At 51.1% G+C, this 21181-nt stretch overlaps 8 protein-coding genes across 8 annotated transcripts; 5 read left to right on the top strand and 3 right to left on the bottom strand.

Annotated features, from left to right (window-relative positions):
• Nucleotides 1-107: 107 nt before the first annotated feature.
• Nucleotides 108-1412, bottom strand: JCM6883_004659 (uncharacterized protein; the record flags this gene model as incomplete). Its single annotated transcript, XM_076630744.1, has 6 exons — nucleotides 108-355; nucleotides 454-699; nucleotides 773-841; nucleotides 903-926; nucleotides 1007-1122; nucleotides 1189-1412. 6 exons carry the CDS (start codon nucleotides 1410-1412, stop codon nucleotides 108-110), a joined length of 927 nt encoding a protein of 308 aa, XP_076489168.1.
• Nucleotides 1413-1996: 584 nt separating this feature from the next.
• Nucleotides 1997-3848, top strand: JCM6883_004658 (OPT family oligopeptide transporter; the record flags this gene model as incomplete). Its single annotated transcript, XM_076630743.1, has 7 exons — nucleotides 1997-2248; nucleotides 2319-2441; nucleotides 2500-2731; nucleotides 2803-2822; nucleotides 2887-3332; nucleotides 3399-3659; nucleotides 3719-3848. 7 exons carry the CDS (start codon nucleotides 1997-1999, stop codon nucleotides 3846-3848), a joined length of 1464 nt encoding a protein of 487 aa, XP_076489167.1.
• A 40-nt stretch (nucleotides 3849-3888) lies between these two features.
• Nucleotides 3889-5150, top strand: JCM6883_004657 (uncharacterized protein; the record flags this gene model as incomplete). Its single annotated transcript, XM_076630742.1, has 6 exons — nucleotides 3889-3946; nucleotides 4012-4115; nucleotides 4181-4701; nucleotides 4765-4889; nucleotides 4961-5071; nucleotides 5140-5150. 6 exons carry the CDS (start codon nucleotides 3889-3891, stop codon nucleotides 5148-5150), a joined length of 930 nt encoding a protein of 309 aa, XP_076489166.1.
• A 351-nt stretch (nucleotides 5151-5501) lies between these two features.
• Nucleotides 5502-7058, top strand: JCM6883_004656 (uncharacterized protein; the record flags this gene model as incomplete). Its single annotated transcript, XM_076630741.1, has 3 exons — nucleotides 5502-5669; nucleotides 5756-6825; nucleotides 6893-7058. 3 exons carry the CDS (start codon nucleotides 5502-5504, stop codon nucleotides 7056-7058), a joined length of 1404 nt encoding a protein of 467 aa, XP_076489165.1.
• Nucleotides 7059-7686: 628 nt separating this feature from the next.
• On the top strand, nucleotides 7687-9452 carry JCM6883_004655 (uncharacterized protein; the record flags this gene model as incomplete). The annotated part of the gene is made up of 10 exons (XM_076630740.1): nucleotides 7687-7702; nucleotides 7774-7810; nucleotides 7889-8211; nucleotides 8279-8293; nucleotides 8358-8372; nucleotides 8499-8604; nucleotides 8665-8878; nucleotides 8944-9027; nucleotides 9090-9185; nucleotides 9249-9452. The coding sequence occupies 10 exons, from the start codon at nucleotides 7687-7689 to the stop codon at nucleotides 9450-9452; spliced, it is 1110 nt and encodes a 369-aa protein (XP_076489164.1).
• Nucleotides 9453-9680: 228 nt separating this feature from the next.
• UBA2 (E1 ubiquitin-activating protein UBA2) lies at nucleotides 9681-12601 on the bottom strand (the record flags this gene model as incomplete). Its single annotated transcript, XM_076630739.1, has 13 exons — nucleotides 9681-10053; nucleotides 10123-10582; nucleotides 10649-10803; nucleotides 10880-11088; nucleotides 11155-11252; nucleotides 11355-11425; nucleotides 11552-11648; nucleotides 11719-11847; nucleotides 11927-11993; nucleotides 12058-12126; nucleotides 12200-12327; nucleotides 12399-12436; nucleotides 12510-12601. 13 exons carry the CDS (start codon nucleotides 12599-12601, stop codon nucleotides 9681-9683), a joined length of 1986 nt encoding a protein of 661 aa, XP_076489163.1.
• Nucleotides 12602-12726: 125 nt separating this feature from the next.
• ULA1 (Ula1p) lies at nucleotides 12727-15014 on the top strand (the record flags this gene model as incomplete). The annotated part of the gene is made up of 9 exons (XM_076630738.1): nucleotides 12727-12961; nucleotides 13029-13192; nucleotides 13264-13456; nucleotides 13545-13717; nucleotides 13794-13934; nucleotides 13998-14057; nucleotides 14120-14465; nucleotides 14537-14789; nucleotides 14852-15014. The coding sequence occupies 9 exons, from the start codon at nucleotides 12727-12729 to the stop codon at nucleotides 15012-15014; spliced, it is 1728 nt and encodes a 575-aa protein (XP_076489162.1).
• Nucleotides 15015-15453: 439 nt separating this feature from the next.
• Nucleotides 15454-21127, bottom strand: SUC2 (beta-fructofuranosidase SUC2; the record flags this gene model as incomplete). Its single annotated transcript, XM_076630737.1, has 11 exons — nucleotides 15454-15476; nucleotides 15544-16382; nucleotides 16521-16555; nucleotides 16622-16744; nucleotides 16805-17395; nucleotides 17490-17935; nucleotides 18000-18078; nucleotides 19053-19562; nucleotides 19625-20496; nucleotides 20565-20735; nucleotides 20800-21127. 11 exons carry the CDS (start codon nucleotides 21125-21127, stop codon nucleotides 15454-15456), a joined length of 4017 nt encoding a protein of 1338 aa, XP_076489161.1.
• Between the last annotated feature and the right edge of the window lie 54 nt (nucleotides 21128-21181).

Here is a 21181-nt window from a genome sequence, read left to right as displayed (position 1 = left end):
CTTATTGAAGAACGCAGCGGTCCGCCTCGAAAAGAAGAAACCCGCGAACGCTCGTCAAATCCGAATCCGAAGAACAGGACGAATCCTCGATTTCACCCCTTCGCAACTCAGGAAGAACTCCACGCCTGTCGAGCTTCCGCCACATCCTTCGCATTGTACCTATACGAATCCAGCGACTTTGTCACGAGCATTTGCGTCAAAATCTTCTTGTCGCCATCGTCGGGTTCAGGCATTCCTCTGTTTTGCTTCATGATATTCGGGATATCCTTCTCTAATGCTTGTCCGATCTTGACTTCGAGTCGAGATCGAAGGTAGTGACCGGCAATGTGTGTCAACCAAGTTTCGTTCACGATCGCTGTTTCGCGCGATTCGAGATATCGATCAGATTCAGTACCTATTTCCTGTAGGTGGTGCAAAGAGAGAGAGTGTGAAAGGGTGCAGCTCAAGACTCACCGTCAATAGCGTCGGGTGCGATCCTTTGAACGGAATACTCTGCCCGCGACGTCGTCGCCCTTCGAAAATCGACTCCCAGACCATCTCGTGCGTATTCGATCATGAAGTTCTTGTGCACCATGCCATTGTCGAGCCTCGCGAGTCGAGGATGGAGGTTCGCGGCGAGAGGTCGAAGGTCGAGGAAGTTCGTCGGTTGACAGTTCGAGAAGAACTCAGGATCTCTGACGGCGATACATTTCAGTATGTCTGCGCGGATAGAGATACGGTTTGTGTGAGTCTGCGCAGCCGATCGGTGCAGAAGACAGAGATAGATACGGACAGTTTGCGCCGAAATTTTGTTTTTCTACAGTCGGATCTGCTAGAATCGATAACAAGACCTCGGGAGCACCTGCAGTATCGTCTCGTCGTCAGCTGACATGACCTTTCGAGCTGGGGAGGTTGTCACTCACGCTTCATCTGCGCGAGATGCAAGACTGCGGAGCGCGAGCGAAGCATGGAAGGGCCAAAGATGAGTTTGCATTTGAGCGGTGTTCGGTAACTTTCGTCTACTTACTGATGACTCCCTCTGCGTCTGCTAGCGTCATTACCCCTTCCGAATGCTTCGTCTCCCTCGTCAGATTCACTCCGGGCCGTACAGAGTATCCCGTTTCCGCTTCAATCGTGAGTCGTCTGCCTCGTTCAAGCTTGGTCAGCTGCACTCGTCCTCGATCGCGACTATAATGCAGAGTAACTCACTTTGATGTCAAACTCGCCAGATAATCGTTCGCGGCCGATTCGTCGCTGATAAGGGAGACTGACGGTCGAGGGAAGTTCTTGTATGGTTTCCTCCAATTGAAGTCTGGTAGACTCCTACTCCCACCTCCTCTATTGACTGCTGGCTTCGACTGGGTCGTACTGAAGGGTCTTGATGGGATAAGGAGCCAAGGTCGGGGAGGGAAAGTTTGAGGTCGGATAGGCATCGTTCGAGTTTGGCTTAGAGGCTGTGCTTCGTATGAGAGCTTGGCGTAGAGTTTCCGAAGGGCTGGAGGTGTGGTTGATGGTCGCACAAGCGGAAATGGAAGAGTAGGAGTCGGAAAGAGATGAAAGACATTCTCCCTTTTGACCTCTCTTCGTCATTCTGTCTTCGACGGCGCATTCAGGAAGACTGTAGCTGTAGCTCGCAAGGATCTGGTTGAGCTAAGGTAGATGGGAATTATCGCTCCAGAGCTTAGGAGGGAGTGCAAGATTACCCGGATCAAGAATTGTTCAACGACTCCTCTGCTCTGACCTCGGATGGAGCCTGACACTCGAATGCGAGGGCAAAGCCGTGATGAGCACGAAAAGTAAGGTAGCACGACTCGAGGTCGGCATTGCTGACTTCCGAGATCTCCCCTTTCCCTCGTACTACCTCTTTCTCGATAAGCTCCTTGTTCCTTTCATTCGACCCTGCTGCGACATCGTCAACTTCGCTCTGTCGACTAGAACATTACCCAGTAGTGTCTTCTCATCTCCTCCGGATCTTTTCACCACCTCCCTTCCAACTCTCCTCTCAAGCTCGCAGACAATGATCAATCTTCGTAGGGTCTTCAAGCGCAAGGATTCGGTCGCTGGCACCGACACTTCTCCCATCGAGCCCGATGTACCTCCTCCTTCCTCCGGAGCCGCCGATGCTCAAAAACCTCGGGAAGAGGAGAAGGAACCAGTCGTCGGACTCGATCCTGGAGAGGTGGTCGCCGCTGATGGAGCGCACAGAGCGGATTACCTTCACGTAGCGGCGAAGGATATCATGGCGAACGGAAAGGAGCGACCTATCGAGGTGAGCCGTCGGTTTCGTCAAATTTTCATTCTCGCTTTCCGGCCTCGATTCTCACTCTTTCCCTGTACAGACTGCCGAAGATATCACTACTCGATGCATGTCCCTCGAAGATGATCCCGACATGATCGTTCATACCTTTCGAATGTACTTCCTCGGAATCGGGTTGACTTGCTTCGCCGCTGTTCTTGGTCAAGTGAGCTCGCATCCCTCTCGAGTACGTGATCATCTCTGACCTTTCTTGCGGCGTGTAGATCTTCTACTTCCGTCCTCAAACTCTCTACGTCTCGCAGCTTTTCCTCCAAATCATCGCTTTCATCCTCGGTAAAGGTTGGGCGTCCGTTCTCCCCGCCCCTCGCCGTGGTCAACTCTGGAAGTTCCTGAACCCTGGCGACTTCACCCTGAAGGAACACGTCGCGGTACTCGTCATGTCGTCGACTTCGGCTCATTCAGCTGAGGCCATTTCCGTTTTCGCGGCGAATGAACGCGAGTCTTCTCGCTTCACTCTTGCCTCTTGCTCATAATATCGACTGACATCCTTCACGTCGACGTTGTAGTCTACTACAACATTACTCCAGTAATTTTCATCTCTTGTTCCGAACATCCTATACTTTGCATTCGAGCTGATGTCGGTGAAACAGAACTACGGAGTTGCGATTTTCACTTTGCTCGGCTCCCAACTCTTCGGATACGGTCTCGCTGGACTCACTCGATCATTCACCGTCTTCCCTACCTACATCGTCTACCCCAACTTGGTCCCTACTGTCAACCTCTTCGACGCTCTCCACCGAGACAAGGACGAAGGAATGCAAAAGAAGCGTCTCCGATTCTTCTGGATCGTCTTCATCGCCATCTTCTGCTGGGAGTGGATCCCCGAATTCGTCGCCCCTACTCTCACCGGTATCTCGATCTTCTGTCTCGCGAATCGTGATTCGGCTTGGTTCACTCGCATCTTTGGAGGATCAAACGGAAACGAAGGACTCGGTATGTTCTCAATCTGCCTCGATTGGGCCTACGTTGGGTCAGGAGGAGGATCTCTCGGTGCTCTATTCACCCCCTTTACGACTCAAGTCTCGCAATACATTGGGTGAGTCGCGATCTCTTATTCTCCTTCTTCGTTTCCTCGTGCTCACCGTCCTTATTCTTCCCTCAGGATCGGACTCTGCTGTATCATCTTTTGCGCGATGTACGCGACGAACGCCTGGAACGCTGCTCAATTCCCGTTCCTCTCGCAAGATCTCTTCTACGCGAACGGATCTCAATACAATCAAAGGACGATTCTTAACCCCGATTGGTCGCTCAACGAAACCGCTCTCGAGATTCAAGGCATTCCCTGGTACGCTGCGAGTAACGCCATCTACTACCTCGGTTGCAACTTGGCGATTGGAGCTACTCTCACTCATGTCGGAATCTGGTGAGTCACCTCTCTCTTTGCTCTGTTTCAACATGCGCTAAACGCTTGCGTCTCTACAGGTACTGGCGTCCGATTCTTCAAGCGTTTAAATCTTACCGTGATCGATCTCAACCTGATCCACTATCAACTCATGCGAGCTTACAAGGAAGTTCCCGTGAGCTTTTCCTCCTCTTCTCCTTCGAACTCTGACGTCACGTCATACGCTTACATCGACGTCTCTCTCGATCAGATGTGGATCTATGGTGCTGTGATGGTCGGGTCCTTCGCTTGCGCCATGGCTACCTGCTGTGAGTCTCACTAGTCGTCTGAGCTCAATGAACGAAACCTTGATTCTTCCCGTTTTTTTCGCCAGATGCTGGTCACTCTCAACTTCCTTGGTGGGCTCTCATTGTCGCTCTACTCCTCTCGCTCTTCATGTTCCCCTTCGTTTGCGTTATCTACGCCGTAACCGGATTCGTGAGTCTCACACCTGTCCCCTTTCCGTCTCAATCTCTCGCTCACTCTCGGTCTCCACTCTCCAGAAAACCGACGTTCAACAAGTCGCTCAAATGCTTGGAGCTGCTCTCGTTCCCGGTAATTCGCAAGCGAACCTCTATTTCACTCTTTACGGATACAACTCGTGCGCTCAAGCGCTCGGACTCGCTCGCGATCTCAAACTCGGTCAATACACGAAACTTCCTCCTCGTGCGACCTTCGGAGTGCGAACGATCGGTACCGTCGTCGGAGCTATCCTTCAATTGATCATCATGAAATCCGTCATCAGCAATCAACGAGAGATCCTCCTCTCCGTTCAAGGTTCGAATATCTGGTCGGGACAGCAAGTTCAGTCATTCAATTCGCAAGCAGTCGCCTGGGGAGCTCTCGCCAAGCATATGTACGGACCTGGTTCGACCTATTTCATCATCCCCATCGCGATTGTCATTGGTCTCGCCGTTCCTCTGCCCTTCTACGTCGCTCATCGATTCTTCCCAAAGTATGGATTGAACGAGTTCGTTTCTCCCGTCACGTGTTGGACCCTCGGTAACCTTTCCGTTGGAATCAAGTGAGTCGAGGCATTTTTCAGCTACCAAGTGGACCCTGCTAAGCCTGGTCTCTTCCCACACAGTTCCTCCATTTTCACGACGATGCTCGTCGGAATCTTCTCCCAGTTCTATCTCCGACGATACCGCGCTTCATGGTTCAGGAAATATAACTACCTGATGTCGGCAAGTCTCGACGGTGGGACGCAGTGTCAGTGTCCCTTTTTCAGTTTCGGTAGTCAAGAGCTCTCTGGCTGATCGTGCTCTCTTTCTGCGATCCAGTCATGTCGTTTTTGGGCGCCTTCATCTTGTTCAGAGCTGCAGGTAAAGCGATTCAAATGCCGCATTACTTTCTGAATCCTGGACCTGGAATGAACTACGATTACTGCAAACGTGAGTCGTCAAGCCCTTCCTGACTGCTTCTACGTCGTCACCGAACGGTCTTTACTCGAAATGAACAGGTCTCACCTAAGCTTCTCCCCTTCTGTTGTTGTCCCCGAGTCTTGTGTGTGCTACGATTTACCCTACTTTGTTGTCCCTATATCTTGTTGTTGTCAATACCTTTACGATTGCGAAGAATCAAAAGGAGAGAAACGAAACTTCCAGTGCACGTGCCAAGGATGTCAAACTTCAAGTTTCGAACTTCGAATCTGCTTTCTCCCGATTCAACCCTTTCCCCGAATATACCTCGCCGCCCCGGGTACTTGTATCACCCACTCGACTCGACTCAGCGTTCGGCCCTGCATCTACTCACCTGAAGCACTCCAATCTTTCACGTGTCTTCTAGATCTTAGATCTGCTCTCACCTCCCGACCACTCAGCAATGCCCCTCCCAGTAGCTATCCACGCTGCGCTCAACTACTCAGATCTCGTATGGCAACTCACGAAATGGGGAGGAGCGATCACGACCGCGCTGACGGTGAGGAGTTACTCGAAGGGTTACGTGTGTTGTGAGGAGAAAGAACTGGCGGGGAAGACCTATATGCTATCAGTAAGCTCTCTTTAAGCTCCCTGCCACTCTATGTAGCGTTTGTAGGAGACGGACTCGGCGAATTAACGCACCTCTTCTCGATTCAGGGAGGCTTCTCGGGAGTAGGATTGGAAGTACTCCAGTTCCTGGCAGCACAAAGATCTCAAGTGATCGCCCTTCATCCGGATCCGACGTCGGCTTCAGTCGTTCAACTCCTCATGCTCCTTCGCTCAACTTCCTCGAACGAACGGATCTACGTCGAACAATGCGACCTCTCTTCAATCGATAGCATCAAATGCTTCATTCAGAAGTGGCAGAGGGACGCAAAGAGTGGAATGGTGCAGGATTTGGAAGCGAGGATTGATGGAATTATTTTCTGCGATGGAGACGGAGCGGGAGAAGAAGGAAGTGGATACGGCGTGCGAGCTCAAAAGATGGATCAGGTAGGCACTGAAGAGACGATCGAGAAGCGACATGCGACTCATTTGACGGGAAGACACGCTCTCGTTCAACTACTCCTCCCGACTCTCCTTCGTTCGGCTTCGACCGCAACTTCTCCAATCCGCATCATCAACCAGGTCTCCCCGTTCTACTCGGCAGTCGTACCTTCTACCTTTGTACCCCTCGACCTCGACTTTTCCACCCGCCCTTTCCCTTCGAAAGCTCCTTGGATCGCAGAAGGTCAAGTCGCTCTCGCGTCCGTACTCCTCTGGCGAGAGTTTCAATCACGTCTCGAACTCACCTCCTCGACAAGCTCGACGAACAAGAAAGACCCAGCGACTTCGACAACAACAGCTCTTCCCTCGGACGCACTTCCAACTTCATCCCCGATCCTCGCTCTCTCAGTCTGTCCAGGACTGACTCGTTCATACATCCGACAAACCCTTCGAGCCTCGACAACGCATCCCCACTTCTCCCCGATCGGTCTAGCGATCTACCTCCTCGTCCTTCCCTTGATCTGGTTGTTTGCGAAATCTGCGAGCGAAGGATCTCAAGTCGTACTCGGGGCATTGATGGCGGATACAGTAGCAGAAGGGGAAAGAGGAAAGAAGAAGAAGAAGAGGGTAAAGACTCCCGAGGGAATTTTGGTCGACGATGAGGAGGAACCTGGAAAGAGAGGAGAGAGGAGAATGTGGGTACGAGGAGGGGCTCTGTATCGAGAGGGTCTGGTCGTGAGGTATGTATTATGTCGAACCGCGATATGGTCGGCTGTCTCGTGGCTGATTCAAAACGCCTCTTTCCAGATTACCGATATTGGAGAATCTTCCTCCAACGACAGCGAACGAATTATGGGAGGCCGAGTCGAAGAGGGTCGAGGGTTTGTTGGCAGCATCAGTACAACACGAAAAGGCAACGAAGGACAAGGAGGATTCATCAGCAGAAGCGGCGACAAAAGGGAAAGGGGATTAGGACACAAAATTGATTTTGGCGAGTATCTCGTTTCTCCTCCCATTCTGTGTACTTTCTCGCACATTGCATTGCATTGCATCGTTACTACTATCACAACCGACGTATCGGCTCCGAGTGGAGTCTCAATACTTATCGTCGCTGATTGAGCAGGGACCTACTCTCTGTTCCCGGCGCTCCGATGCGCACAGTCCTCCATTGTTTTGATCGATCATCGATTGAAGCCCAACGTTCGACCTCTCGATCCTCTCTCTCTCTCAACCGACTAGGTAGGATGTCGCTAACGATATCCAGCTCAACTTGTTCCGCTCTCTCTTCAATTCCAACTCTCTACCCAACACCGACTCTTCGATCTCGACTCAGCCAATCACATTCATTCAACACACATCAAGTACAACCTGTTGATCGCGACCTGTACGGCAACAGTGAACCCAGCCCACAAACAGCACTCCCAGCTAGGATCTCGATTTCTTTGAATCCTTCGAACGTGGACGATAAGTGTGGGCTGATCCGAAGTGAAGACTGTTCATCAACCGACGACAAAGGTCAGGATCTAGTCTCAGTACGGCAGGACCTCAGCATATTAAATGACTGTAGCGGATCAAGCTTACTCGCGGCGGAAACTGAAAGGATGAAACGATGGGTCGGTAAGCCAAGGTCCCTCCTCGAAGTAGCTTCCATGGAAGACGACTGACTTCTGTGAACCTCTCGCTTTTAGGCTGGGACACCACGACGACCACGGTCTACGTCACGGCGTGAGTTGCGACTTTTTCGCTGTTCTTCACACTTCACCCGTAGAGTGAAGCTGACACATTGTTTCCTTGTTGCCTCAGCTCGCAGGATGTACCTACCGCGATCACATTGACCACAACCTACGGAGAGAACCGAGTAGTGAACGGAGGCACGACAGTCGAAACAATCTACAAGGGAGCTTCGACTCTCACGGTTTTGGGTCCTTCGTATTTGACTCTTACCTTCTACCCGACGACGACAACGTGGTATACCTCGAAGACAACGATCGCCACCGCAACGAAGACTGCGACTCAAAGCTCTTCGAACGGTCCTCAACAAGCTCAAGAACAGGCAGCTTCGGATGTTTGCTTGCCGGGTGATGCAGACGTGAAAGAGAAGACGGGCCTCACGCCGACGCATGATCGTGAGTCCACTGAACTCTTCGCGAAGTCTGACTCACTGAGCCTCCTTTGTTTTGCCCTTGCACGCAGAGAGTATCACGCTTTGTGAGTTTTCATCTCGACCTTCCGTCATACGCACGGAGCTGACCCGTCTCTTGTTGCTTGACAGATGTCATTGCTATCTGTACGTCTCTTGAAACCTATGGACTCCCTCTTCTATATCTCAATTAACCCAGACTTGTCTCCTCTCTTTCGCAGAGTATGCCGAACCCTTCTCCTTTCGTTCCTGCCTTCACATAGCTCAAATGAGGCCCTCCTTACAGCATCGTCGGTATTGCCATCGGATGGAACCTGTTCATCCTACGAGATCTTCTCTACCCTTTCAAGGTCCTCACGGTTGCGATTCACGAGATTGGGCGAGTTCAACCTGCCTTCCTTCTCTTTCGGCTTGAGGGCTGATCTTCCTCTTCCGATAGACACGTATTTGCTACGATCATTCTCGGCTACCGCATCGGTTTCTTCAGCTTCGATCCGAAGCTTGGAGGAGCGACTCGAATTTTCATCGGAGACGACCGAGAACACCCTCTTCCGTTCGCGGCTCTACCTGCTGGTTACGTCTTCTCGATCATATTCGGAGGTATACTCACGTTCTGTGGCTTCAATACCCTCGCCAGTAAAATCGCAAGTTTCGTGAGTCCCTTTTTCTCGTTCTCGTTCGAATCGAAAGGTAGCTCAGTCAGATTCCGCGAGAACAGATCATAGGATTGTGCTGGATCGCCGTCTTTCTCAGAGTGGGAACTGTAGCAAAGGTGATGACGGTCGGAGCAGCTGGTCTGATGGTGAGTCGAAAACCTTTTCTTTGATTGTTGCGCTCCGTTCGAGCTCATGCGGTTCCCTACAGGTTGGACTTTGGTTCGTCGATCACGGTTGGGCCCTTCGACTCTACATCTTGTTTATAGGTGTCATGTCGTCGTTTTACGTTCTTTGGGATGCAGCCGTGAGTTCGGGACTGTGACAACTCGTTCTCTCGTACTATGTGTTGAACATCTCTCGCTTGCAGGACGATGCATTCTTCGCGAAACAATACCCTTGCTGTCCTGCACTCTTCTTCAATGCCCTCCCGGCTCTCAACCCGGGACTCTGGACTTTGATCTGGTTTCTTGTTTCGTTCCTCTTCTTTGTCGGATTCGTTTTGGCCGGACTCGCGGCATGGAAGCAGAGTCCTCACGCGATGCGTTGTCAAGCGGATACGTTCTTACCGTAAGATTCGACTCCTCCTCGTCTCCATTATCTTGCCCGTTGACTGGTTGAACTCGACCTTTTGTTTCTGTAGTACCTGACCTAGAGATCCGCCGCGGAGCTTCGATCGAACCCTTGCTCCTCCTCCCCTTCCTCTCTATATCCGGCTTACCTGTCTCGCGAACACTCTCTGTAAGACTAGAGATACGAATCTGACTGAAAGTCATACTTTATTCCTCTTTGTGAACTCCTCTCAAGTCAAATCGACTACCTCAACTTCCTTCTCTCCCTCCTTTTCCGTTTCAACCTTCTTCTCTTTCTTCGCCGGACTCTCCTCCAATCCAGCTTCGTTCGCCCTTCGTTTCTTACCCGTAATCCTCCCTGGTTCTTCCGAACCAGTTTGTCCTGCGATCGCTTCTTGTTGAAGAGTTTGAGCGTTCGCAGGTTCGATAATCATGATTTCGTCTGCGTCGTCAATCGCAAAAGTGATATCGTCGTCGGCGTCCTTTGATTCCTTCGCAGCTTCTTCCTCGGCAGAAGGAGGTGGTGCAGGTTTCTTCGGAACTGTTGAAGGATACGCCGATAGATCGAAGTCGAACTTCTCTGTCGAGTCGTCTGGTAAGAAGCTGGAGAGCGAAACGAAACAATCAGCTTGTCGCTCCGACGAGACTGGAACGAGAGAGCGCGAGACTTACGATCCAATCGAGAAAGAAATTGGCCAATCGTCGTCGTCGTTCTCTACCGTTAAGAATTTCCCGACTCCACAACCCAATTTCTCCAGCGTCTCTGCTCCATTGTCCTCAAAGTCCTCCGTCTCGAACAACAACCTACTCCCTTCCATAATACTAACCCTCTCCTCTTCTCCTCCCAAGCTCAACTTCGATCCTTCTCCGCCAGTGATCGCTTTCACGAATTCTCCCAACGTTACATCTCGTTTGAATCGAACCGGGACGTAGACGATCCTACAAACTGCGCAGTAAGGGTTTGGAGTCGAACAAGGTCCAACGTCGAAAATCTTGTCGGATTGTCGATTGAGCCAAACGGAACGAGCCGAGGACCAGTCGGATCGGAGGTGAGCGAGTGCTTGAAGGACGATCGCTCCAGCGATGATCGCGTTCGTCGTTGCGATAGCTGGGATAATGTTTCCGGCGTATTCTACGAACGAACGGAGCGGAACGATTTAGTAGGCAGTGTGCTAACTGAGAGCGATTCCTTCCGTACCTTTCACCTGGAACCTCGTTTGAGACTCAATTTCGAACGCGGAAGCCCTTAAGTTCGCTGATGCGACGACAAAATCGAGAGTATCGTCGTCGTCCTTGTCGAAACTGAGAGGATTTGCACCCGAAGGATCGATTCGTTTTTGTAGCCTCTCGACCCTGTGAGTCAAGTCAAACCGAGAAGATCATCAGTATAATCGTTCGCACTCCTCGTGTCAAGACAGTCAAGACTCACGAAGCGATGAAGAGTTCAAACGAATCTTCCAAAGAGAGTTTCCTTTGATCCTTGATTCCACCGTTCGCATCCACCGCTGATCCGTTCGCTTGTTCTTTTCGTTCTTTGACCGATTCCGATAGATCTCCGTAAGAGAGGGAATGAGGAGGGTTTCGGTGTTTCCACATATCCGTCATTTGGAGTAATCGCTCGATATCCGCTCGATAGACCTACCTCGACCGGCGAATCAGCTAAAGTCAGACGACCTCGATGGGCGGTAGGAAGGAGAGACCGACCTTTTCGAAGATCCTCTGGGCAGCACCGGGTTGGGTCAAAGTCGATCGCAATTCACGAACGGCCAAAGCTTCTTTCCTCAACTCTTGAATCTCGTCCACTATGTCCAACAATAGATATAGTAGAATCAGCTCAATGTCATGCAGTCGCAAAGTGAAGGTGTCGAGCAAGGCTCGAGAAGAAGACGAAAGGTCAAACTAACCATTTTCACCATTCTTTTCGGCGTCGTCCAATTCTTGTTGATCCGATTCATCGTCAGCTCCGAACAGTTGACTATAGGTCGCGTAGGGTTAACGCCGAGACATGGTAATGAACAGAACGAAAATCGTAGAAAGGTCAGCAAGAGGATTTCACTCGGGCGATCTCGCTGGCCCGTCATCGAGAGAAGAGAAGACATACGGGAAGAGATACGACTTCGCCCAAGCGATACAGTGATGAGCCGTACTCGGCGTTGATCGAATCGTACAAACTGCAAAAGTCTTCGGGACGGGTTTACCTGTGACTCGAGATGAGAAACTGCATCAGTCCCACGAAACGCGGAAGAGATGTAGATCAGTCGAGCGCACCGGTACAATCGAAACAATCGGTCGTGTTTCCTTTGATCGGTTGAACTTGACCTCGATACCCTGAAGTACCGGATTCGATCAAGGGAATGTTGGAGGCGAGACACATCTTGTTGACGTGTCTTCGAGCGTCTGCAGCAAAGTGACACGGCGCGCAAATCGAATCCGTCAGCGGAATGAGAGAGGGATCGAGAGATGAAATGAGCTTTACCGAGATTGTCGAGAGCGTTCATCACGAAATCGAACGATTTGAAGTAGTCTACGTTGAAGTCAGTGTCCTATCATATCGTTGCGGCGGATCAATTTCGTCTTCGCAAGTTGTGGGACGAGATAGAAGCTCACTTTGATGTTTCGATGTAAAGCTGTGATCTTCACATTCGGGTTGAACTTCAACGCCGTTTCCCTCGCGACCTACACGTTCAGCATTCGTTGATCAGTCGATGACACGAGTCGGGCCACAGGCGAGAGTAGAAAGAGAGCTGACGATTGATTTCGGACGTTTGACATGTTGTTTCTGAAACAGGAATTGACGGTTCAAGTTACTGAGATCGATCGTATCCAAGTCGAGCAGCTCTATCGATCCTTTCTCTCCACTTCCAAAGCCGGTCATGACTGCACGAGGGGAGGAGAGAGATGAGAGGTGTGTCGCGACGAGAAAGGGAGACGAAACGAGAGAGACTGACCCATGTTTTTCAGTAGCTCGCATCCAATACCTCCAGCACTGAATTGCCGTTCGCGATCAAGTCGTCAGCCGGAAGGCAAGAGGAGAAGGGAGATGGAGAGATGAAACTGACCCGACTACGAGGACTTTCGAATTGACGAGTTTGTCGAATAGAGCATCACCGAGCACAGCTCTTGGTGAGGCATACCGATCTTGCTCGGTCATAATGAGTCGTCGTGATGGTGAGAGGGAGGTGGAAGATTGAATCATCGCGCGAACTTCTCTCTCTTCCTCTCCTCTACCCTACTTTGCCTTGATACTCTCCATTTCAAGAGTATACGACAACGACTATGACAATGCTCCCACCACCGGTTCAAGACAGTGTCCCGCTCGTTCCCCCGCAAAGTTCCTCTTCTCCTTCAACTACTCCCTCTTCCGCACGACCCGACGCCCACACCCAGAAGTACGATCGTCAACTACGACTCTGGGCTAGTAGTGGTCAGACCGCACTCGAGAACGCCAACATCCTCGTGGTCAATTCGAATTCTACTGCGACTTCGACTCTAAAGAATTTGGTTCTACCTGGTACAGTCGACTCTCGCTCATTCGGTATATTCACAAGTAGCCTAATATCGAAGAGTGCGCTGTCCAGGTATCGGTCAATTCACCTTGTTGGATCCCGAAGTCGTGAAAGCCCAAGATTTGGGAACAAACTTCTTCCTCGAACCTTCTTCGATTGGTCAACCTCGAGCTCAAGAAGCCGTCAAGTACTTGTGCGAGTTGAATGTCGACGTGAAAGGTCAAGCTAACGTATCGGTAAGGTTCGAACTTTCGTAATCAGCGGAGACAACCCGCTGAATTACCTTTCCTCCGAACTCTACACTCAGTCGTTATCCGATTTCCTCGCTTCTTCACCTACCGCCCTCGAACCCTACACCCTCATCCTAGCTGTCGATGTCGCTCCTCCGTCAGAGTTGTCGGAATTGACGGCGAAAGCCTGGCAAGCCGGAATCCCTTTGATCAAAGTTGAATCTTATGGATTCTACGGCGCTTTATCGACCCAAATCGAAGAGATCTGCCGTACGTCCCGGGTACTATCACTTGAATCTCAACTCGCTTCCTCGTGCTCGAGCTGACTCGAGTGATCTGCTCCTCGAACGTTCTTCAGTCGTCGAAACTCATCCTGAATCGTTGATCGATTTGAGGTTGAACGCTCCGTTCCCCGAACTGATCCAATTTGCTCAGAACGAGTTCGATTACGCAAAGATGGACAGCGCGCAACATTCTCATGTTCCCGCCGTTGTCATCTTGGTCAAAGCTCTGGAGGAATGGAAATCATCTGTCAGTGTCTCTCGCCTCGAATCCTCTTCCGCCGTTATGGCTACGATGAGCTGATACATGCGATTTGCCATGACAGCACGGAGGAAAAGGACCGGAAGGAACGAAAGAACGTAAAGAGTTTTTGGAATTGGTCATGAAAGAGAAGAGGAAAGGTAGCGACGAGGAGAACTTTGATGAAGCCGTCGGACTGTATAGGAGGGCAGGAAATAAACGTGCTGTAAGTACTCGTCATCTGCTCGCTCGACTGAAGGTGCCCAGAGCTTACTTCTCGCTCAAACAGATTCCCGAAGACATCGAGAAACTGTTCAACGATGATTCTTGTCGAAACCTGACTGCTCAGGTGAGCCGTTTTCACCTCTCTCTCCGTTGACTTGGACTGAAATCCTCAATCTACGCGAATAGTCTTCAAACTTCTGGGTTCTCCTTCACACTCTCCAACTCTTCACTCAACATCCCTCTAACCCTTCCCACCTCCTTCCCCTCACCGGTTCTTTACCCGACATGAAAGCCCACTCGACGACCTACGTTCAACTTCAACAAATCTACCGCGCGAAAGCGAAAGCCGATCTCGATCTGTTCCAACAACTTCTCTCGGAAGCTTTGACTCGTCTAGGCGGAACGCCGAGGGAGATCGGGAAAGAAGAAGTAGAGAGTTTCGTCAAACATTCGGCGTGGGTAAAGGTTTTAAGAGGTAGGAAATTGAACGATTCGATTGAACCTTCGACTTCTTTGCTCAAAGGCAAAATCAGTGAGCTTTCCTCGTGCTCTCCGTCTCCTTCCTCGATCTCTACTGAACTGAATCGCTCTCGACACAATCAGATGAGCTCCTCGAACAAGCATCTTGGTCTGCACCTCCAGATCAATCCCTCCCGATCTACCTCGCCTTGCTCACTTCTTCCCGTTTCTACTCTCGAAACTCTCGCTATCCCGGTTCGTGGACTACACAAGAAGGCGACGCAGATGGAACGAAAGATGTACCCGAAATGGCTCAGCTTGGGAAGGAACTCCTGAAGGAGCTCGGTTTCGAGGGAGAAGAGTTACCTGAACCCATCGAGAAAGCGATCAGAGAAGTGTAAGCTCTCATGTCACTCTCTTGCTTATTCCTCGGAGCTAACACTGCTGAGGTGTGTGTAGCTGTCGCTCGTCGCATTCGACTCTACCTCAAACTTCAGCACTCCTCGGTGGATTAGTAGCTCAAGAGAGTATTAAACTCGTCACGAAACAATACGTCCCTCTCGTCGGCGAGACTTGCATTTGGGATGGAATCACGAGTATGACGGGAAGGGTCAAGGCTTGAAAAGTCCCCTCTCTGTCGTCGTCGCTGTGCGGATTGTAGATAAGTTTTGCTCTTTCTTTCGTTTTTTGTTTCTCCCTCTCCGCCTTTTTGTCGTTCTTTCTCGCCGACCTCCTCGTTACGCAATAACCGTTCAAGCTTCTATCACCGGCGTTACTCTCGAAAACGAGAGAGGCACAGTCTCACTTTGACCCTTCGCAAGAGAGACGGCAGCTCTCGCAAGCGGACGAACATAGATGACTGAAACTGCTTCTAGAAGGGCATTCGTATTGTATGATGTTGCTAAATCTTTCCGAAAACTAAAGAAGAGAGATAGAATAAAGCGGGTGGTTCCAACGACCGAAAGACATAAACAGATGGAAGTGAGAAGTGACGAAAGAAGTCTTTTGAATATGCTATGGGAGGTGGTAGAGAGAGCAAAGAGTCTCTGGCGATTGACGCTTTACCAGTCGGGGCGAAGAATAGCTGTTTACGAACAGAGATTGTATCATCAGCTTCAACGAATCATTGCGAAGAGAATGGCAAAACTCACCTCGAGCATATCGTTGAGCTACAGATTGAGTAGGAGGAAGAAGTCCCTCAGTCGCACTCGAGAATACTGAAACGGCTGAGGCACTTAATCCAGTCGATGAAGCTTGAGCATCGGTCGAAACTGAACCAGTCGAAACGGGTCCTCCAGACGCAGTTGCCGATTCGACCATCGACGAAGTCGTGCTGTTCATTCCTCCGCCGGACGATTCGGTACCGTTCATGGTCGAGTTTGATCCCCAAATCGATTGAACGTTCGAAGCGGTGAAGGATACGAGTTCGGCGGTTCCATTCATCGCGAAGAATTGAACTCCAGTCGAAGATGCGTCGGGGAAGATGATGTCGGTGAGAACGGTTTGGTTTCCAGACTCGGCGAACACCTCGACAGATCCGACATCGACGAGGATCTCAAATTTAACGACTCCTCCTTCGAGAGTGATTGGTCCTCCGTGGTAGACGGGGAATCGAGTCTCGTTGAACGACGAATTGCCAGAGTAAGTTCGGTCGATGAAGATCTCGGAAGCAGAGGCGTTATATCCAATCGCCGTGTATTGCGAACCTCCTACTCGAACGTTGAAACCGACCGAGGCCGCGTCTCCGACAGAGACGACCGCTTCGATGTGAAGAGTTTCTCCCGAAACTCCATCGAGGGTCGTGTTGGTCGAAGTCGAAGACGAGTTTTGGCCAAAGGTCGAGTTAAGAGCGGGAGAGTAGAGTTGCCCGAGAGCGTAGAAAGGTTCTTGGTGAAGCTGAAGTTTTCCGCCCTCAACTTCACGAAGCGAGAGACTGCGAGGGATGGTGTTGGCCGAGCGCCACGGCGAAGTAGGAACGTCTTGGCCGTACCTGCAAATACAAGATTACGTCAGGCCAATCTCGAGAGAAAGCGAGTTTGGGATTGAGCTATGGGCAACATACCACCTGTTTCTCGAAGAACGTGCGATTTAGATCAAGCTCACACGACATAAGAGGAGTAGAGCTTACCAGTTTGACATCCAGCCGATGAAAGTAGTCGTGGGCTATCCGAACATGCAATCTCACATCAGTTTGTGAAAGGGGAAGAGCGAAAGTGAAACAAAGCTCACAGCATCAGTGAAAGTGAGACCAGCGTAGTTATCCGCACCGTAGTCGAACCAGTTCTCTACACCAGCGATGGAAGCTTGCGCGCGATCGCTAGGAGTGAAAGTTCCGTTGTTCCAATCTCCGATCTATCGAGAGAAGCACTCGTCAGTTTCGCTCTCGACGAGTAACAAGGGCAAACTTCTTACAAGGTACCACGTTCCCGACCCTCCAGCAATCCCACCAGGGTTTACACTGACGATAAGAACCGAAACGTTTTGTCCAGGGTTCGAGGGATCTTCGGGTTCGAAAAGATCAGGGCACTCCCAAACGCCTCCTCGGGTAGCGGGTCCAGGACCGTATCGAGAGAGCTCTGTCCAAGTCTTGAGATCGGGAGAGGAGAAGAAGATGACCTCGTACGATTCGGCGAGAACTGCGACGAGTCGCCATTCTTGAGCTTTCGAATCCCACTTGACGTTCGGGTCACGCAAGTCGGAGACGTTGAGGTCGATAACGGGTGCTCCCTCTTGGTATTTCGTGAACGAGTAACCTTGATCCAACGAGTAAGCGATCGAGATTGCTTGCCGACCGAGATTATTATCCTCGATGTGAGCCGTGGCGTAGATGGCGACCATAGCGGGGTTAGACTCGTTTCCGAATCCAGAAGTGTTGTTGTAGTCCATAACGGCCGAACCAGAGAAAATGAGCTCGTTTTCGGTTGCGACGATCGCGACGGGCAAAGTTTCCCAGTGAACGAGGTCCTCAGATGTCGCATGACCCCAGCTCTGGCTCGAAGCCACCTGAATAAAGGAGCAGGCATCAGTAACTAGCGAAAGAGTCCAAGGACGCGTCGGAGGAGGGAGAAAGATCGAAGAAAAAGAAAAAAGTGCTTACAGTTCCGTTTGTCGTAGGGTTGTACTGATAGAAGAGATGGTAAGTCCCGTTCTCGTACAGGAGACCGTTGGGGTCGTTCATCCAGTTGAAAGGAGGAGAGTAATGGAATTGGTTTCTATAGGGTTCGGAGTAATTGTACGGAGTCGTCGTGTTGACCTCGACATTCGGGGTGACGTTGAACGCTCCGTAACCCGATCCAGCCATAGGACCGTTCGAGTTCGTGGGGATAGCGGAAGAGGTACTCGCAGTCGAGGATGCCATCGATTGCGAAGAGGAAGAGTTGTCGACGGATTGGGTCGGCATCATCGACGACGAACTTGCGGTCATCTCGGACGACATTCCGGTAATGGTAGACGCTGCCGAACTGAGGATAGATGTGGGAGCTTCCGTAATTTGCGAAATCGAGTCTTGGGCGAAAGCTGAAGAAGCGAGTAAAACCGCTCCGACTGTCGCACGCAACTTCCGTTTCGTCAGCTCAGTCTCTGTTGCGGTTAAGAGAGCTACACTCACGGGAGATGCTCGAAGAGAAAGCCCTCATCGTGATTTCTTGTCGGTGGGGGGTTGAAACGTTGATCGATTCGGATCCGGTCTATTGAAATATCGCCGACCACTGTCTGAGTCGAGGTAAAGTGTGTAGAAGGTAGGGGGGCGTTTGAACAGTTGTCGAGGCGCACAAGAAAGCCGACTGGCGGTGAGGAGGAAGAGAAGTTCGATGACTCGGAGACCCTCGAAAAAAAATTCCGTCGGTTGCTGCCTCCACGGGGATTCGATGACGCTAGTGACGCAAGCTTGACGGAAAATGGAAATTGTCGGTCGGAATCTGCACGCTGACAGTTGAATCCACGCTGGGAGAAATGGGGCGCCTCAGCAGAGCGAAATCGATTCGAGTCGAAAATGTCGGTCGAGAAGTGACTTCCTTGTCAAGCGTCGACGAGAAACGCTTGGACCAAGAGAACGAGAGCGAGAACTTCTCGAAGCATCCCAGTCGCAGTAAGCTCGAATGCCTCGGAGAACATCGATAGAAGAGCGAGTTAGCGACTTGCCTGTGAACCAAGCGGGAGAGAAGTCTTGAAGAAGAAAAGTGAAAACTTGACTTGATCAAGAGTTTGACGGTTCTGGCGTTCGCTTACGCAGCTTGAACGTCCGCTGTGAGGAGAGCACGGTTGAGGCGATCGTTGCGGATTCTCGGCTTGACCGCGAGGTCGGAATCGCTCGTGAGGCGTTACCCGCGAGATTCTCCTCCCGCCTGTACCGAGGTTCCCCTCTTGCTTTTCAGCGTAGCCTGCCAGCTTATCCGTCTCTTGCGACATGGCGACGTTGTGAAATTGGCAACCACTGCCATGGGCGCACGAAGGAGCAGAACTGATTTGCGCGATGATTGAAAAGCTTCGTGACGGGTCGACGAAACTGCATCAAGGCGTAGTTAGCAAGCTGAGACTGTAGTCAGCAACGGGATCAACACATTGTCAATAACCAAAGAACCTCTGTTGACACGCACACGGAGTTGCAAAAGAAACGACGTACAGTACAGAAAAGAGCGCGAGGGACTACTCAAGGATTAACATCGAAAGAGAATCTCATGAACCCATTCGCTGCTTCAGGTGCAGTATTCCAATCGGCGTCACCTCCTTCGACTGCAATTTCGAACCAAGCTCCTTCGAACTTGCGCCACCCCTCTTGATCAAGACATTCCTTCTCGTAATCGACCAATGTCTGACCATCGAGAGTTTGCCACTTCATCGGGAACGGAGAGTTCAACCCGAGCTCCGCCCATTGTGACTTGATTTTGATGAATCTTTCATGAGCGAGATCAAGAGGAGTAGACGAATTCGCGAGACCGACGAGGATTGGAACGAAGATTTCGGTCGAGGTTGATTCGATTCTTGAAGGACTCGAGAGACAGGGAAGAGGGTATGAGAGACAGATCGGTTTTGGAGGGTTCGAGACGAATTTGGTGAGACTGTTGAATGGTCGAAGGGGAACGACGAAGAGAGCGTGTCCGAGCTCGGATTTGACGATGAAGACAGCTCGATCGTTCTCGACAGATAGTTGCGAAATTTCCATGACTCCATCCTGGGATGACGGAGCGAAACATTCAGTACGCTCGCATCGACAGTTTAATTGGCGTAACTCACGAGACGAAGATTCATCGTTCTCTGTTCCAATTCCTCTCGATTGTCGTCCAAGTAAGCGCGAAATGCCGGTCTGTAGCGATAAGTGATCGAGAGAATCGCGAAAGAAGATTCCGAATCCGGTCCATCGCATGTGGATGCTCCGACTAGGTATTGGAATCTCGAGTCGTGGTGAACTGCCGACCAAGGTCGAAGATTGACCCCGTTCTCGCGGTAGAGAGGGCGAGGGATGAGCGGTTGGAGGTAGCGATAACCATCAGGAGAATTGGGCGGCCAGGTTGCCCATTCGGTTCTCGGTTGACCTGGAATACCGTGCGAATACCCATCGGGGAATCCGATCACGAGTACCTGGACGGATCTGTTGCCGCTGACGAAGTATGTCATGTTGTCAAAGTCGACGTAGGTGACTTCGCCTTCGCCGTCCGAGAGTTCTTCTTCGGCTCGACCTTGATCCTCCATAACCCGTTCGAGAGACCAATACCAAGGGATCCTTCGCTCCGGTTCCGTGACATTCCATTCCTTGAGCATTGGGGGATTCGAAGTTGAGACGACGAGGCAAGGGAAGCGAAATTTACATGCTCGGAAGTCCTGTGTTGGAAAGAGGACGTAAGGGTGCCAGCCTCTTCCACGACTGTCGAGCGAGCGGTACGTCGTCGACAGGCTGGCCCTTGCGACATCGGGAAGAGTCGTTGGAGGCGGTTCGTCCGGATTGTCGTGAAATCGCCAAACTAGTAGTCCACTCATCGTGGGTCTCGTGCAGAAGAACGACATATTCGAATCGTTGTCGTAGGTCAACTCGCTGTGATTGTACGCTCCCCTGGGGAATGTCGAGTACCAAACGAGTTTTCCGTCCATTTCGAACGCCCAGATTCCGTCTGTATTACCATCAAACGTTCACTCAGATGTGACGATAAAGGTCGAAGTAGCAGAGAACGAGGCTTACCTAGGAGTCCTGTGACGACGATCCAGCCCGAAACGGGGTCGAGTTTGAATCGCCAAAACGAAGAGGCTCCTTCGAATCCATGCTCTCTCACCGCGGTAAAGTCGATCTCCATCACTTCTTCCTTGTGTCGTCCATACGTCCAGTTACGATCGATCCTCCAACTAGTTCTCGCTGCGAAGGATGTCGGGTCAGAGACGAGGTTTCGAAAACCTGATTGCGAGGATGGTGAGCTCACCGTATTGTGTCCAGCTGTTCACTCCCTCGAACGAGCCGTCCATCACTCTCTGTTCCTTGATCACATCCCTGAGCTCCTCCTCGCTAGGTTCGTCTTCCAATCCTTCTCTCTTGAGCTGCCCCTCCGCTACTAAAGGAGCAGCTGCACCGACCGTCTTTGAGTCGGCTAACCCAGTCCTGATACAGATCGCTCGACAGAGTTGTTCAGGGTATTCCTTCCATGCCGAGTTGAATGAAGAATGAGTTTGAACGATTTGGGAGAGGGAGGGGAAGTCGAGGTGGGAGAGGACGATGACGAGGAGGTCGGAAGGTAGGTCGGTCAAACGCATTGTCGGACTCGCTGGATGCCTTGGCGGATTCGAGGTGAGAGGGCGAAAGGAGAA

Source organism: Sporobolomyces salmoneus (assembly GCF_050403485.1).
Source record: "Sporobolomyces salmoneus JCM6883 DNA, S_salmoneus_JCM6883_v1_ctg12, whole genome shotgun sequence".
Taxonomy (NCBI): Eukaryota; Fungi; Basidiomycota; class Microbotryomycetes; order Sporidiobolales; family Sporidiobolaceae; genus Sporobolomyces; species Sporobolomyces salmoneus.
Note: the sequence above shows the minus strand (reverse complement) of the source record. Positions and strands in the feature narration are given on the sequence as shown.